Raw genomic sequence first — 18,245 nt, forward strand, 5'->3', positions numbered from 1 at the left:
CTAAGTTAAATAATCATATCTCTATTCTGGAGTTTTTAGAAGTGGAAATAATTTTGTTGACAGCTGTAAAAATGTAGGAAGGTGGGAATGCATAAAACAGAAGCAATCTTGGTCTTGTTGGCAAAGTGATTACATAAGATGAGGCAGAGAAGAAAATGACTAGAATTAGGGTGAACTGTTAAAAAAGATTATATCTTCATTTTCATAGAGTTTCCGGAATACTCAAAATGGAGATAATTATTTATGTGGTCTTTGTAAATCTTTAGGTTTTTATTAAGTACAACTAGAGGCCCAGTGCACAAAATTTGTGCATGGGGGGTGGGGGAGGCGAGAGGAGGTTCCCCTCAGCCCAGCCTGCACCCTCTCCAATCTGGGACCCCTTGGGGGATGTTTGACTGCCAGTTTAGGTCTGATCACGGACTGATTGCCCCTCACTGCCCCCCCCCCCCTTGCCGGCCTGATCACCTCTAACTGCCTCTGCCTGCCGGCCTGGTTGCCCCCAACTGCCCCCCCCCTGCCTGTCTGGTTGCCCCATGCAGCCTGCTGTTTGGTAGTTTGGTCGCCCCTCACTGCCCCCCCAGCCGGCCGGATCACCCCACGCAGCCTGCGGCTCGGTCGTTTGGTTGCCCCTCACTGCCCCCCCGCAGCCGGCCGGATCACCCCACGCAGCCTGCAGCTCGGTTGTTTGGTCGTCCCTCACTACCCCCCCAGCTGGCCGGATCACCCCACGCAGCCTGTGGCCGGTCATTTGGTCGCCCCTCACTGCCCCCCCAGCCGGCTGGATCACCCCACGCAGCCTGTGGCTCTGTCGTTTGGTCGCCTCTCACTGCCCCCCCTGCCGGCCTGGTTGCTCCATGCAGCCTGTTTGGTCGTCCGTTCGGTTGTGATGATCGCTTAGGCTTTTATATAGATAGGTGTGTGCTCATCTTCTTATGTCTGGGTACTTTTCTGGTCTTTGAATTCAGAATTTGGCACCTGAGTTAAAGACAGATAAACCTTCCATTTTCTGCAATTCAGTGATCACATGGTTCAGACCATCTTTCACTTTTGTGTGAACAAAAATGTAAGGTCCTGTGAATGAGTGAAAGAATATTGGGTTACTGCTGATTTATGCTGTGCTTTTGAGATGAGGATGAACAGGGACCCCAGGGGTCACACTTGAGGATGAGTTCTATGAAATTAACCAAGAAATTACCTTTATCAAGAATCCAGGGGCCCCAGAAAGGAGATTTTGCAGCTCAAAAACAGAAGAAATTCAAGAGAAAGAGATTTATTTGCACAGACCCTCTGCTTCATGAGGTTTAATATCATTGAAAATGTGCTGTAATTTTCAGGAACATTAATAAATTGATATTAGGGGGTCTATAGCTTGTAATTAATGTTTCATGGTAAAGATGGCAGTAATGATGTTTTAAATATCCTAATGCTCATTGGATTTCACTTTCGCTGGCAATTTGCAGCTCCTTTGAGTAAAACATTTATGTTCAATTACAGAGACTGATAGATAGATGGGCCACCCCCTCCACCGCACCAGTAGTAAGCGCTAATGGTGCTTTCTGACGGCCGCTTTCCTGCAGGGAGCAGACATTACAGCTCCACTTCTCTCAGGCCCTCAGCAGCATCTCTGTCTGGCAGGGGTTTATATACTTTCTTCCATTTCTTGGACTTCAGATGACACGACCTTGCCATCCACTACTTCTTCCACCACTGTCTTAATCTTCCTGGTTTTCTTTACATCTGAATTTAGATTGAAATATAAAATGTTAATTCAGACACATAACTCTGCTGGTTTATAATTCTCAACTTCAATTGTTTTGTATATACTTCCTTCTTTTAGACAAAAGTTCTCTTTCTTAAGTGATCTTAAGTCCATTTTAAAAATCAATGCAGAAAAGGTGCCACTCTCCCCAAATTTATACATTTTCTACTCTTCCCAGCCCCAAAGAGAAATATATAATATTGAATTAAGCAAATTGCACATTTTCACCCAGTAGCATGGGGCCAAGAAAGTCACCCTGTCCTGGGGTGTGACAGATTTCCCACAGGGAGGCCTCCTTTATGTGATGTGCTTGCTTTTCAGAATCCCGAGGGTAATACCAGCTCACTTGAGAACTGATCTCCCTTTACTTTTCACCAGTGGCAGCTAAGAAGTGGTAAGCTACCGAGTGAGAGTTTAGTCTTATAGGTAATGTGTGAAATTAGAACACTTACCTGCTTTCTCCTCCAGGATGCTTCTTTTAAGAAAAGAAAAAGAAACAGAAAAAAAGTGTTACTGCCATGTTGAAAATGAAGCACCGTCCTGTCATTTTGTTTCAAAATAAAGTCTCAGTGATGTGTGTTTTAATCCTGTGTTTGTATTTCCCCCCCTTTTATTATGCTTGTCTCTTCTAACTTGAGTGTCATGCTTTTTTTTTTTTGTTAATCCTCACCTGAGGATATTTTTCCATTGATTTTTTTAGAGAGAGTGGAAGGGGAGGGGGACGAGAAACACAGAGAAAAACAACAATGTGAGAGAGACACATTGATTGGTTGCCTCCTGCACGTGGCTTGACCAGGGCTAGGGATCCAGCCTGCAACCGGGGTCGAACCCAGGACTCTTCAGTTCAAGGGCCAAACTCTATCCATTGAGCCCAACTGGCTAGGGCAGAGTGTCTTACTTTTTAACTTGAAAAATACATAGCTTCCAAACGGACTCATTTAACACATGCTAGACGTTTTCCTAATTAAAATATTCCAGCTATAATAGAAGTTGAAATTTGTGTTCCCTTGTGACGTTCTTGGGTGTGGTATTTGAAGACAGTTGCTGCTGCAACACGGGTGATTCTTCAACTGGTTCCCACAGACCTCTTTGGCTGGTGGTGCAGTTCATGACCTCTCAGTGAGAATTTTAAAAAGTTATTTTGCTTTTGATTATGTATTCATTATAAAAATGAACATTTGCATAATCTTTATCATCTCTATAACACAGCCTCAAGTACAAAGCCTATATTTGGTATATTGGGGGTGTGGGCACTTTTGGATATATTTTTTTGCTTTGTTGGTGTGTGTGTGTGTGTGTGTGTGTGTGTGTGTGTATGTATGTGTGTAATTGATTTTGTGATAGGCATTGCATTGATGCTGGGGAATGAGTGACAGGGCTTAACGTGTGGACATTAACATAGCACATTGTGTAGACATATCCCTGGATTCCAATAAGGTCCTTACAGATCCTCTCCTTCCAGGAGGCGCCGGTAAGTAGCGATTTCCTGCTCCAGCCTGATCTTCATGTCCAGGAGCTCATTGTATTCCTTGTTCTGGCGTTCTGCATCCGCCCGAACCTGCATCAGTTGGGCCTCTATGGAGTTCAGCAGGGCCTGGAGGGTGGCCAGCTGGCTGTGATAACGAGCTTTGGTATCTTGCAGCGTCTGCTCCAAAGATTGTTTCTACGAGCACAAGAAAAAGTGGACATTTCTTGAGGATTTGATTTAAGAGGTGGCTCAATTTTAATCTTTTGAGAGGAATTTCTGTAGCTTGTTATGGGCATCATGCATAATTCTGGCTTTATCTCCCACTCTCTTCCTCTAGGCAACCCCAGTCAGTCAGCTAGGACCATTAGCTTTTTGTTTTTTTTGTTTGTTTTTAGCTTTGCACTCACTGTTCTCTTACTGTGTATTGTATTATTGTTTTCAATATTTGCTTCCCCTCCCTGCGGTTTATGGTGCCACTTCATTTGGAGGGTTAGCCTTCCTCATGCTATTAACACCAGGCTTGGTCATATGATTTTCTTTGGCTAATGAGATGCAAGTGAAACTGACAATTGCCTTTTCTGAGAAGCTTTAAGAGGGATCACATGGTCTAACTATTGCTCTTTTCTTTGGGCTACAACACTGGCATGCCCCAGCCAGAGCTGCAGCCAAACCATGATGGATGCAGTGTTGTGAGCCACTATGATTTTGGGGTTGTTACCAGAGCATAATTTGTCACATGCTGACTGATTTGCTTTGCCCAGAATGTCTTTACTCCTATTCTCTAGCTTAAAAAACTAATCTAAAGTTTCAGATCTAGTTGAAATGCCACTTTCACTATAAAATCTTCCAGATCTTCTTCCTCTGCATCCTTGCAGTTCATTGCCCTTTCCCTTGATTTCTTTCTATTTTTTAATTATAATCTGTTGTCTGGCCCACTTCCCTGCCAGCTTTGCAAGGGGGAGGGGTTGTTTCTTACTTTCAAAGTTCCTAATGCAGGCACTTAGTAAACAGACACGACCCCGAGAGCTGGAAGTTAGATGTGCTTTACCATACTGAGATGGGACTTGAGGTCTATCTCCAAGTTCTGGTAGGTGCGTCTCAGCTCCTTTACTTGAACCTCCGATTGCTTTAATTCTGCAGTGTCCACTGAGACTTGTTGCTGCAGAGTTTCAGTCTAAAATTCCAAAAATGAAAAAAGTAAATAAGGGAAAAAAGACAGAAAGAAAGAAAGAAAGAAAGGAAGAAAAAAGAAAGAGAGGAAGGAAGAAAGAGTTATCTCTTTGTGGAGGACAACTTCTACACATTTGCTTATCCTTTAGAATTAGGTTATTACCTGTATCTCAAACTCTTCTTTGGCCTTCTTAAGGTTCTCTTGGGCCAAGACTTCATATTTCTGCCTCATTTCATCCATGATGGCACTGAGGTTCAGGGCTGGAGCAGCCATCAGCTCCACATTGACGGTATTGCCCAGCTGTTTGCGTAGGACGTCCACTTCCTACGAGAATGAAAATCCTGGCTGATTATAGTCTGAAGTGTATTCTCAGAAGAGGCTGGGCAGAAAAGACTTTATACATTTTATGGCTTTTTTCACTGGGAGTGAGTCAAAAAAGGAAGAACATAATAGGCAGGGCTTTTTTATGGTCCAGATATTTCTCTAAGTTATTTATCCCTGATAGAAACCTTATGAAAAGAAGTTAGGGGTAACATCATTATTGTTGTCATCTTCACCATCACCATCACCGCCCAATCTTCTTTATCCTCTTTCCACCATTCCCAATACCACTCCTGAAATCTATCTATCTATCTATCTATCTATCTATTTATTTATTTATTTATTTTTTACCTCCTGATGCTCTTTTTTGAGGAGAACCAGGTCTTTATTCAGTTCTTCAATTTGAGCCTCCAAGTCTGTTTTGCTTAGGGTTAGATCATCATAAACCTTGCTCAGGCCCTGGAGGTCAGCTTCCACTGTTAGGCGCATCCCTCTTTCAGTCTCATACCTGTGAATTAATAAGCAGAGATAACTGAGTCCTTCTGAAACCATAATAGAAGAGATAATCTTAATATAACGAGACAGGTTTATATGTAGTATATGAGGATTTCAATTTCAATACGTTATTGTATCCCTCTTTATACATTTCAAAAATGTTCCTGAGAGCCTAGGAATCAGATCATTTGTCCCATATATAATCTCTGTGATTTGGTTAAAAAAAAATCAATCAGAAATTACTTTAAAAAGTTTCTAGCCCAGCCTGTGTGACTCAGTGGTTGAGAGTAGATCCATGAACCAGAAAGTCACAATTCGTTTCCCGGTCAGGGCACATGCCCAGATTGTGGGCTCCATCCCCAGTAGGGGATGTAAGAGGCAGGCAATCAATGATTCTTTTTCATCATTGATGTTTCTATCTCTCTCTTCCTATCCCTTCCTCTCTGAAATCAATAAAAACCATTTTTAAATTCTAGGATATATTTACAAAGAAAAAATTTGTAAATATATTTGTAAATATTTACAAATATTTGCAAGGAACATGGATGACTCATTTGCAGAATTACTAAGGTAGACAAATGACTCTCTTTAGATAACAGACGGACAGCTATGCAGAGTTATTGATTTCAGAGGAAGGGAGAGGCACATGCCCTGGTTGTGGGCTCTATCTCCAGTAGGGGGTGTACAGGAGGCAACTGATCAATTATTTTCTCTCATCATTGATGTTTTTATATCTCTCTTCATCTCCATTCCTATCTGAAATCAATAAAAATATATTTTAAAAATTTCTTTAATTATTGTGTCAGCAAAGGGTTCTCATTGATATTAAGATAACTAAATTTACTTAATGAATATACATGATCAATTTATTTTTATTACTTTGTAAGCAGATGTATCCAAAGTAAATTATCTTAAAAATTCATGCATTCCCTTCTAAAATTTTATATACTCCCATTTTTATTAAAGTAGTAATGTTTAAAAATGATAATGAAATAGAACAATCAGATGTTGACTGGAATTAATGAACTGTTTACTGCTTTAATCTTCAGATCTGCTCTCATTTTTTTTTTTCATTTTGATCCCCGTAGCATTAAGATGTCACCCTTTTAAAACGTAAAGGACTCGTTAGTGCAGATGTGTTGTACAAATCCAGGTGAGGAAGCCCTAGTGTGGAAGCAGTTTCTGAGGTACAACTCTGATTACATGTAGTGTGAAATGACTACAAGAGAGGGAGCAGATTGAACTGATTGAATCATCGTCCTAGTTCTTTGGTTGGTCAGACTGTATTGTAAAACACTGGAAATCTAGAAAGCATCAAGAGTCACGTCACCCCTGGAACTTTGGGCATACACTTGTAGGCAGTGGGAGGAACATGGATGACTCATTTGCAGAATTACTAAGGTAGACAAATGACTCTCTTTAGATAACAGACGGACAGCTATGCAGAGTTATTGATTTCAGAGAGGAAGGGAGAGGGAGAGAGAGAGAGAAACATCAATGATGAGAGAATCATTGATCGGCTTCCCCTTGCACGCCCCACACTGGGGATCGACCCCGCAACCCGGGCATGTGCCCTTGACCGGAATCGAACCTGAGATCCTTCAGTCCGCAGGCCGACACTCTATCCACTGAGCCAAACTGGATAGGGTCCTATTCAGAGTTTTAAATTGCTTTGTTATTATTCCAAAGGGCAGAATTAGGTTCAGTATGGGAGAAGGTAGATGCTGGGTTACTAAAAAAGAACGTTCTAACAAGTAGAGCTAACCAACAAGAACAACAGTTACTGGAGGCGTTCAGTTACACGCTGGGTAACGGAATCTTAAGACTGTGGGAGAGGGACTGTACCAGATAGTTTCTAACACCCTTTAAATGCCAAGATTCTGAAACTATTTAGTGGTAGCTCCTTTACCAACAATGGAAAGCTTGGTATCATAAAGGACCACTGAAAGACATTCCTTTTCAGGAACTTTTGCCATGGAATTAGAGAACCTACTTCAGTCTGAAGTCCTCAGCCGCCAGTTTAGCATTATCGATTTTCAGGACACACAGAGCATTTTGCCGTTGAACATCTTTAATCTGGAAAACACATGAGAAAGAATGACATTTTCAACTGGGTAGGAGTTTGAATGATTGCATTTATACTCAGGTACGACTACTGTTCTATCAAAGATGATGTTCATTTCAATAATTTCCACATGAAAATGGAAAGGAAGAATAATGATATGGCTATTGAACATAATAGATTTGTAAAATGCAATGCTCGTCTCACAGTTTGGTCAGCTTTCTTGTGATTTCATCAAAGGAGATTTTAATTCACCTTGAGGCATCAAACCTTATTGAGTGCCTTGCCTTTATTCCTGCTTAGAACATTTCTCTGAGCTCCTCTCACTCAGTGAACCCCTCCTCTTTTTCCTCCTCCTCCATGTCTCAGCTTAGACGTTCATTGCTGCAAGCCTTCACGATTTCCTCAAAACAGAACTGGGTGGATGAACTACTTGTGCCCTCATTGCCCTACACAGTCCCCCATGTGTGTGGGATAAATGTTGCCTTTGTCCATGCCTGTTTCCTAAGTCACCTTACATTTACCATCATATTTCCCATTGTCCAGCATGGCAACTAGCACCTAGTTAGTGTCGACTAAATATTGGCTGATGAATGGACACTTAGGTGGTGGGAGTTGTGCTATGCACGGGGGCTCTCAGGATGGATAAGCCCCTGCTGTTAAGTAGCTGTCACCTATTGGGTGAATTGTCTAACTCACATGGATCAGAAGTCTGCTTGTAGAAAATGTTATAATGACATATCTCTTTCAGCTTATCCCATCCTAGAAAGAGCTGCCTTCCTTCAGATACAGGGGCTGTCCAGCTAAGTGGAAGAAATGGCTGTGCCCATGGGTTTGGGGCAATCCATAGTGGATTCAGAAACATGAACCATGAGACAGGTAGGGGGAATGGTTGGCTGATTTCGAATGTGTGTAGTGGGAGTCGGAGAAGAATGACCTGTTGGCAGAAAGGACCATTTAAACACCTTGGCCTCTCACATCCACATAGTTCCTGAAACACCCAAGTAACTTCCTGTAGAATCTGCATCAAATTGTACTGCTGCCTAATACAACACAAGAAAAAGGGACTCGCTGGTAAGTGGCCTTTGCTCAGTCTAAAGGAACGCGAATGTTAAAACAGAAAGGGAAAGAAAAGGGACACTTTTCTTGATTAGATAAGAATATTCCAGCAGTGCAAATGCTCTGAGTCATATCTGAGATCTTCAATTAGGAGCAAAGTCTTCTTTTATGTCACACAATCGATAAAACTGAGAACTCCACCTTTCTTGGATGACATGGTTCTGATACAATTGCCATAAATTTTAATTGGGGCAATAGAACATTTTATTACTATGGAAGTGGTGTCTGCACTGCTTGCTGTTGATGATCAGATTATTAAATAGGACATTTAAAAGTCCAGGTATCATTAAGACCCATACCCCTTCCCCTCATTTCTACCCTGAAAAACTATATCATTGAAATCTAATGATACAGTATTCTAATACTTATATTGTACCATTTATATAAATGAAAAGAGGAAACTCTCTAAATTGACAGGGGTTTCAAGAGTTGATGGGAACTAGGTGAAAAACTAAGATTTATTATCACTTAAAAATTTAGCTTTTTCAGAAAAAAAGGCTTACTATTCTCTTAGCCCTGACTTAGTAAACTATGACAAAAATACAGAGTATAAGATTGGAGGATAAAATTTTTATATTTTATATATAATTAGGTTTTAAAACTTTAAAAAGTATGATTCACAGTCATCCTATTAGGTAGTCAGGGTAGATGATAGAATATACCATCTTTATCGATGTTGCATTTCAGCCTAATTTGCTTTACAACATCCATTTGAACCCACCTAAGGTATATGCCCTCTTGATATATCATGCAGCTACATAATGGAGCAGGAAACTCAGCATCATCCCTTACCTGAGCTCGCAGCTCTTCAATTTCTTTGTAGTATGCACTGTAGTCCCGACTGGTGCTGGGCGCGTTTGATTCATACCACTGCTTAATCTGCATCTCAAGTTGGAGGTTGGACTGCTCCAGGGACCGCACTTTTTCTAGGTAGCTCGCTAGGCGGTCATTGAGGTTTCTCATGGCCATCTTCTCATTGCCAAAAAACAGGTCGCCTTTGTTGAGATCATTCCCATAGCTCACCAAGCTTTTGGAGGTTGAGATGCGGGTGCCGTGGCCTCCAGCTCCCCCGTAGACGCTAGGCGCTGCCCCCAGGAGCTGCCTGCCCCCAGTCCTATACATGTTGACCATAGAAGCCTGCGAGGAGGAACTCAGGCTTCTTTGCAAGCTTCTGCGTGTGAAATCCATTGGGGATTCTAGGAGGGAGCGCCTGTAGCTTCAGGATGGGTGGAGCAGAGTCTGTCCCTCTGTGGTGAAGGAACTGCCTTTTATAGTGTTCACAGGAAAGACACTCCTCCTCTGCTGACATCTCACCTGAGGATTGACACCACAGTCCACCTTGCCTTGCTCCCCCCACCCCTTTTACAGCAATCTGTTTAATTCCTTTCTAGAAATTACCACGAGAGGCATTTCTTAGAGGCTTTTCTCGGGGGCAGTTTCTTTTTTTCAGTAGAGGTAACAAAAGGAAACAAGAAAGGGTGTTCTTTTAGCTCTTGGACCTGCCTTGGCAAATGTTTTCATCCTAATATATACATGAAGAATATTTGCAATCTCCATGAATAATTTGGGTACCTAAAAAGATAGCTGTGGCTACATAATAAGTCACAATGGTGATAAAGAACAATGCTTAAAATTTTTTTTCTTTTAGGTGAGAATATTTAAGTTCTATTCTCAATAAAATTTAATTATACAACATGGTGTTATCTGCTATAGTCACTATGTTTTACATTTTATACTCAGACATTATTCATCTTATAGAAACTTTGTCCTCTTTTACCAACCTTTCTCTGTTTCCTCCACCCCCCAGCCCCTGGCAACCACTTTTCTACTCTCTGTTTCTATGAGTTTGACAACTTCTCCTCCTTCTCCTCCTCTTTCAGATTCCACGTATAAGTGATACCATGCAGTATTTGTCTTTCTCTGTCTGGCTTATTTACTTAGCATAATCCCCTCAAGGTCCACCATGTTGTTCCAAATAGCAGGACTTCCTGCTTTTCTATGGCCGAATGATACTCCATGTATATATATGGAATATGATAATTTGGAATATGATAATATAGAATATGCTATCCATGGAATATGATATGTATGGAACATTATATATATGTATATATATGCATCAACCAGCACTCCCTGAGAGCTCACCAATAATGACTGGATACGTCATAAGCAGATCTTACTGCTTATTAAAAAGCTGTAAATTACTCTGAAAGTGGATGCCGCAGTTAAAACCTGCAGTGAAGAACTTTTTATAAACACATGTTCTGTATATGTGTATTCACAAAATTAATTTGTTTTATTGCTCAGTGGGGGAGAAGGAGGTTTGATTAAAGTCACTGGAAAATTGTACTGTTTAAATTATACCCATTTCGCAGTGATTTAGTTTCAGCTAAGAGGTTCATACACTAAGGCATATGATCCAGGTGTGTAGAAGCATTATTTAAATAAAGAATTAGCTTTATAACTAAAAAGGACTATAAGTGCGGTTGTTTAACATAATAGTTTTTGAAGTTCACTTCTTTAGTACAGTTCTTCCTTACTAGTATGTCTGGATCCAATTATGTTTAAGTGAGTTAAAATTTCATTAGAATGCTTAAAATCATTTTGAATATTTTGGAGAAATAACTTTGTCTATGTGTTATTCCACCAATTTTTTGGGCTAGTGTTTGTAGGTTTTTGAGATTTCAAATTTAAATGAAATATGGGACATTAGCACTATTTTATGGGGTTCAGTCATCTAACCTACACCTTTGTTGAGTAGAAAAGTTTCTGTTGTGAAGACCTCCACATGTTTACGTAAGGACAGGAAAACTTGATGGCTCCTCTACCACGTTGAGTTTTATGCCTTGGTAGGTTTTAAATCTTATTATATGATCACAGGAAATCAAGGTAGCATTTCACAGCAGCTAAGTTTTCTGAATTACACTTGAGGACTAGATACAGATCCTGTTGACTCTTGTTCATACATAAGTCATGAATTTACAACCCCTGATATTCCAGTCTGTTGGATGACTGCAAAATATTTATTAGATCTAAACTTCCTTATGACTAATAGGAGGCACATTTTTACCTCATAGATAGACTCTGCTGAGGGTGTTAATGATTAATGTTAAGTATGGCCAGTATTTTGGAGAGCTATCATAAGCACTGTAGTTTTAAGAGGACTTTGAACTTTCCCCCCTCATTATGGATAAGCTATTGCACCCAGATGTGATACACAGAGAATCTGCACTCTGTGGGGAAGAGTTGTCTTTCCCAGACGTCTTAGTCAGGATACGTTGCTCTGATTGGTTGAGAAGGAGGGCACATAAGAACTGTGGGTGTTTGTATGCATTGTGGTTCTAGATACTTGACATAACTCAGAGTTAAGTCAGAAAAAAGTCTTGGTCTCTGTGCTTTAAAAACTGGTTTACTTAGTGAAATAGTTCCAAGTGAAAGGATATGATGTCTTTGATTGGCTTCCAAATAAAATGGGAGGGAGGGAGAGGAACGGAAGAAGTTTGGCCATGAGTTATTTGTTGGAGCTGGAAAATGGATACATGGGGATTTATTATACTGTTCTAACTACTCTAGTGTTTGTTTGAAAATTTCTATAATAAGACATTTTAAGATCCTGGTGCAGTGAACTTTCATTATTGCATTTTACATAGTTAATCTGGCATATTCAAGTTTTGGTTTGTACTCATTTGGTGCATACTTCAGTGAGTTGGTAGATTTGTTGTCTCATAGTGGCTCAAACATAGTAGGCACTTGATATTCACTTACCAAATGAACGACAAATGAGTGAATGAGTGAATGAATAAAAGTGCTGATGCCCAGTTTAAAGGAGAGAAGCATCTGTGGGGGGTTCTCTGTGCTCACTGACTGCTGTTTCTGCTAGTCATGTTAAGAAAGTAAGAATTGCAACCCAGGAGTTCAGTGACATGGAGTATGGCAGACTGGATGCTCCTAATGTCACTATCCCAAATGTTCTTAGTGGAAACAACTAAAGTGCATTATCTATTCCCTCCCTCCCTCCCTCCCTCCCTCCCTCCCTTCCTTCTTTCCTTCCTTCCTTCCTTCCTTCTTCTCTCCCACCCTCCCTCCCCTATCCCTCCCTCTCTTCCTTCCATCCTTTTCCCCTATGTGTCTATCTGTATTAGTATATGTATGCATGTATTTTTTAAAACCTATTGCAGACTTATTATGAAAAGAAAGACTCCTCAGAGATAAAGGAAATGAAAACAGGAACCTTAGGAGAGAAGAAAGTGAGAAAGCTGTCTTGCACCCTGTGGGATTCTGCTCAGTCATGGAGATATTACGCTTTCCTTATGGTGTCTGTAAAGGTACAGGAGATGAGAGTCTAGGGCTTGCCTAAAGTGGGACTATTAACAGGAAATATCCACATAAACCTAGTATACTGAAGAACTATGCCTTCAGAATAAGGGTACATGATAAAGAAAGCCACTATGCAGGAGGGTCCAGTAAGAAAAATTTTCTGTCTCAACCTTGGTGCTTTGTGCAGAGGAAAAAAAAAAAATCTTCCCTGAGAATTTGTAGCCACAGCTAGCCTGCCACAGTTTGTTGTCTGTATTACCCAGGTCTGTGTGTAATCTGAAAACCTTAAATGGAGAATTTAGTTTAAAGTGGTCCTTTATCAGTGATGCCCTCAGCCAACTGGCAGCAGGAAGTTCAGATCCTCTCTGAAATAATGTAACACCCAAAATCTCTTACTGGGAAGCCTGACAGACTGAATGGCCCTCCTCATCCCTGCAGTTGGTCTTGGATTATTTCACCAAAGTTTGAGATTATATCAGGGACAAGTGGGTACTTATTTTATATCAACTTGACTAAGAGAGAGCCCAACCAACTTTCTCCTAAAACAGAGGAAAGGTTTGTCCCTAAGACAAATTCTAACTTCTGTCTTTAAAATCACAATTAAGAAACCACTGGCAATTCTATATAATAAAAGCCTAATATGCAAATTGTCCCCTCGATTGGAAGTTTGACCAGGGGGCGAAGCCGGCGGTAGGCGGCCAGGGAGAGGGAGGCACCCCTAGCCGGCAGCTGCTAGGGACCCTACCCGTTCACGAATTTCGTGCAATGGGCCTCTGGTTGAAAAATAACAGCTTAGCTCCTGGCTTCAAGCCATCAGCAGTTCATAAATGTTAAGGTTCTGTCTCAAAACACCTGCCTACAAGTGCAGATCTGACTACTAGTATTTTACCTCTCGGAGAAACTTGTGACACTTAAGTGGTCAAGTCCAATACATCGCTCTCTAAGACCCAGCCCCTGCCTACCTTTCCAGAGTCCCCTTCCCACCCTCCATGCCTCAAGCTTGACACTTCATTAACACAGGCTACTGATGCTCCTCCATTCTGTGCTTTGCACACACTGTCCTCTTCTCTTCTGGGCGTCATTTCTTCCAGGAAGCATCCCTGCCCTCCCAAATTCTCTCCTTTCCAGGATGACCAGTTGTCTTGGTTTGCCTGAGACTGAGAAGCTTTCTGGGATGTGAGACTTTCATTGTTCAAACCAGGACACGCCCAGGCCAGCCGGGATGGTTGGTCATCCTGTTCGTCTCTCCTGTATGCGTCTCTTTCTTGGTATAGCATGTGCACACTCTTTGACCCTGATTCCTCTGTTGGCTGAATGGGTGTGGAGCATGAGGAATAGGATGAGATAAGGATGACTCCTGGAGTTCTGACTTGGGTGACTGGGTAGCGATGGTGGTGTCCTTTACTGAAAGGGGGGGAGGGGCACTGGGACAAGGCGGGGAGAGTGTCTGCGGAGGGATTGTTGCAAAGGGGTACATGGCATGTTTGTTCGCGGACATGCCCCATTTGTGGTGCCTGCATTACTAGATCAAATGTAGAAGGTCTATAGACGATCATGTGTATTCTGGCCTGGAGGGAACTGGGCTGGAGGTGTGTAATAAGATGCAGGAAAGGTTGCCTCCGCTCTTGTTGGTTGTGACATTATCCCTCATAAAGTGACCACTGTAATTCTAGTTTACTCGGGGGCTTTCGGAACTCCAGAGTCAAACCTCTGCGCGGACAGACCAGAGCGACTGGGAGAAGCATTGGCCTAGTCGCTGCCTAACGGTTCCTCTTTCTCGAACTGCCCTCCTGCATTAGCACATAACTGAGCCTTCCATCCATGGCGACAACCAAAGATTTATGGTGCCTGAGTGAAATTTGTGCAAGATCCAGAAGATCTGGACTAGATTTAGCTAACGAAATGGTAATAACCAATTAGCATTGAGTTTTTTGGATTATAATTTAAGGGAAGAAGTGATCAGTGATTTCATCTTATGATGTACTTTTGTGTTATTTGCACAACCTAAATTTAGTATCTTTGAAGACAAGGAAGCAAGTGGCAATTACTCACCATGTGTTTTTAGTTTTCATGGTGCTTATTTTTCAACACAAAGAACTGTAGGCTGTCCTACCTGGAAGAGACCGTGAAAATCAGGCAGGCTATCCTTCTCATTTTACAGACAAGACAGCAGAGGGCTTCATAAATTGAATGACTTGCCTGTAGCAACAATACAAATATAGAAAGTTGAGATGAATCAACCTAATGTTTGCTCTCTAAATTGATTCCCTGTTAGTTTGCCTGACCCAGGAAAGCTGTCTTACAAACACCACCCTGATGTGTAAATAAAACTCACCAATTAAATTACTGCTTAAAAGGCTGATATAAGGTATATATTATATTCTAGTTTCCCCACATTCATATTCTCGTTTCCACTCTGGGGCTAAAGACTTACTCTTTTAATATCTTCCTTCATTTGCTCCTATAACACCTGATTGAAATAGATTCTCTAAGATGGAGCAGTGATCACTGGCCTCAGAGTACGCCTAGAGCAAGGCACTGTGTATGCACATACATCAGACCAGATGAAGAGATGCATTATTAATTTGTCTCTCAGAACATGCACGGCAGATGTGTTCTCGTTTCAGCTCGGTTGGGTGCTATGTCATTACTTTTTAATGTGTACACATTCAAGTTAAAAGAGCTATACAAAGCAGAATATTGATGAAAGAGAACCCCTAGATCAGTGGTTCTCAACCTTCTGGCCCTTTAAATACAGTTCCTCATGTTGTGACCCAACCATAAAATTATTTTCGTTGCTACTTCATAACTGTCATGTTGCTACTGTTATGAATCGTAATGTAAATATCTGATATGCAGGATGGTCTTAGGCGACCCCTGTGAAAGGGTCGTTCGACCGCCAAAGGGGTCGTGACCCACAGGTTGAGAACCACTGCCCTAGATGCCTGAGAAATGAAAATAGAGGGGAAACGAGAGATTTTAGAGTTCTGTCAAAATGGATTTAACAATTTGTATATTGTTTTTACAAATTTTAACAAAGCTTCCTATAAAGATTAGCACTCTCTGAAGCAGGCAGTTGGCAAAGCACGAGATGAAGTTGCGACAACTATCTTTTAAAAGGGGGGGGGGAGTGGAAAAATAACCAGGCAAATGAATAAAATAGTTTATTGTTCAAGTATTCGTTGAACGCTTACATGCGACAAAAAGGGTGGCCAGACGCTGCTTGCAAGGAGCTTGTGGCCTAGCAGAGGAAATACTGACAGGGATTTTATTTTCATTTTCAAGTGGGTGGATAAGAAAGATCAAGTGCGAGATGTGAGAGCAGAGCACTGAGACCCAGGGAACCCTGAAGATAGAGAATTAGGTGAGTTGTCAGTCTGCAGGCTCTGGGGCTCAGGTTATGTATTAATGGCAGAGTTGGGATGCCAGCAGATAAGATAATAAATCCTTAGATAATCTGCTTGGGCATCAGAGGGCCAGGAGGAAACAACCATAGGGCAGGGAGCACCATTTAACTGATTTAGAAAAGTGAAGGCAGAAGACCAGTCATTGTAACAAGTGGCAGTAACCATTGCCGTTAGTGTAGCTTTTTGTAGTTTTGCGTTTTGTTTCTGTGATGATTCCTGGCCTTATACTCAACTCGGGGCTTTACACCTTTCTGGGGACTTACTCGCTGTCAATGGAAACTTGGTTTATTAATATTTATCAAGAATAAATTGCTACTCTTTGGCTCTCACAACACAACTAATATTTCTGATGCCTCATGTTCCACAAAGGCCCTTTTGTTTGGTGTTTTCTGCTTTTTTAAGCCATGAAAAGGTAGAGAGCCTGGAGCAATTTTTTATGTGTTGACACACGTGTTTAGGGATACTTAATAATTGCTGCCCAGAGTGAAATACAACCAGATTTTATGGGCAAGTCTTACATTGACGGAGTGGACAGGCTGGTAGCTACACACACTTTTTCTAAATAAATGCACCTCTGTGGAATGAGCTGTCAGAAGGACTCTAGGTTTTGGAAGCCTGGAGTAGATAAGGAGCAAATATTGGTTCTGAGGAACTGACATTAATGTTGACTCATGATGTTTCTGGGCAATTTGATCTATACCAATAATTCATTTTATTTTCTACTGCAGTATTCGTTTTGTTCATAAGTCATTTGAGGCTTTATTCAAGGTTTGCCTGGTGGCTTTCTAAAAGCATAGCATTTACTGTGGTGTGTGTCCAATCATCAGTTATGTCCATTGAACATAATAAGTATAACATTCAATCGGACTTCAGGCTTTTAACCTCTAATCCAGATCCCTCACCCCCTCAGATTACACTGACATAGTGCCTTCGCATTGTCAGAATGGAAAAACTTCAGCAAAATTGATGCTAGAAGCAATGTCCAGTTAGTCAAAGAGTAAAAATGGAAACCAATTTTTCTGGCCTGTCACACTCTCGTGTTAAAGCCATGATTCTTAAACTGCTTTGTCACTATGGTTATGATGATTTTGTCTCCATCATTTTGCATCTTAGCCAATATATGCAAAAGATATAATCGATATAAAATTATTAATGAGATTTTATCTTTTTGTGGACTGTTCTGGAAATGCAGTTTGCATATCCCACAGCACATCATCATTTGGACAAGCCACATTTCAAATGCTCAATAGGTCCATGAGGTTAGTGGCTGCCTTAATGGGTAAGCAGTTCCAACACTCAGCTTTTCAAGTGTGGTCCTCAGTCTCAGGGTAAGATTCTTAGTGAGTCACTGAAGTTTGAGATGTGCTGCCTGATGACTTGAAAAGCTTATTGTTTGAAATTATACACCCTCTCCTCCCATCATATTTGTGCTGTTACATTTTTTTAAAATCATAGACTAGGTAAACTATTTTATTATAATCAGACAAAAGGTAGAGTTCAGTTTCACCTTGGTTTGATTCAGTGACAGCTAGTTAGGTTTTTCTTAATGAGAAAGTTGACATATTTTAGCAAAAAAGAAAGGAAAGGCAGGCCAAAGATAAGATAGGGATATATATATATATATATATATATATATATATATATATATATATATATATATTAGAGGCCCGGTGCACAAAATCATGCACCAGTGGGGTTCCTTGGCCTGGCCTGCGGGATCAGGCCGAAATGGGGTTTCCGACATCCCCCAAGGGGTCCTGGATTGCGAGAGGGTGCAGGCCAGGCCAAGGGACTCCACTGGTGCACGATTGTGGCCCGGGAGGGACACAGGAGGTTGGCCAGCTGGAGAGGACCATGCGAGGGTTCCAGGGCGTGTCAGGTCCGTCTTGCTCAGTCCTGATCTGCTGGACCCCAGCAGCAAGCTAACCTACCAGTCGGAGTGTCTGCCTCCCGATGGTCAGTGCATATCATAGTGAGCGGTTGAGCTACCTTAGCATATCATTAGCATATTATGCTTTGATTGGTTGAACGGCCTACTGGACGACCGGACGCTTAACACATTAGGCTTTTATTATATAGGATATTTTAGTCAACAATCTAATGAATGTCACCACCATTCTCATCAT

At 41.3% G+C, this 18,245-nt stretch overlaps 1 protein-coding gene across 1 annotated transcript; it reads right to left on the reverse strand.

The window, feature by feature from the left end:
- Positions 1 to 1,254: 1,254 nt before the first annotated feature.
- Positions 1,255 to 9,652, reverse strand: KRT20 (keratin 20). Its single transcript, XM_059670991.1, has 8 exons — positions 9,188 to 9,652; positions 7,208 to 7,290; positions 5,071 to 5,227; positions 4,561 to 4,722; positions 4,276 to 4,401; positions 3,205 to 3,422; positions 2,212 to 2,234; positions 1,255 to 1,737 (listed from the first exon to the last, which is right to left on the reverse strand). The coding sequence occupies exons 1-8, from the start codon at positions 9,581 to 9,583 to the stop codon at positions 1,640 to 1,642; spliced, it is 1,263 nt and encodes a 420-aa protein (XP_059526974.1). The 5' UTR covers positions 9,584 to 9,652; the 3' UTR covers positions 1,255 to 1,639.
- Positions 9,653 to 18,245: the final 8,593 nt, after the last annotated feature.

This window comes from Myotis daubentonii, chromosome 16, assembly GCF_963259705.1.
Source record: "Myotis daubentonii chromosome 16, mMyoDau2.1, whole genome shotgun sequence".
NCBI lineage: Eukaryota > Metazoa > Chordata > Mammalia > Chiroptera > Vespertilionidae > Myotis > Myotis daubentonii.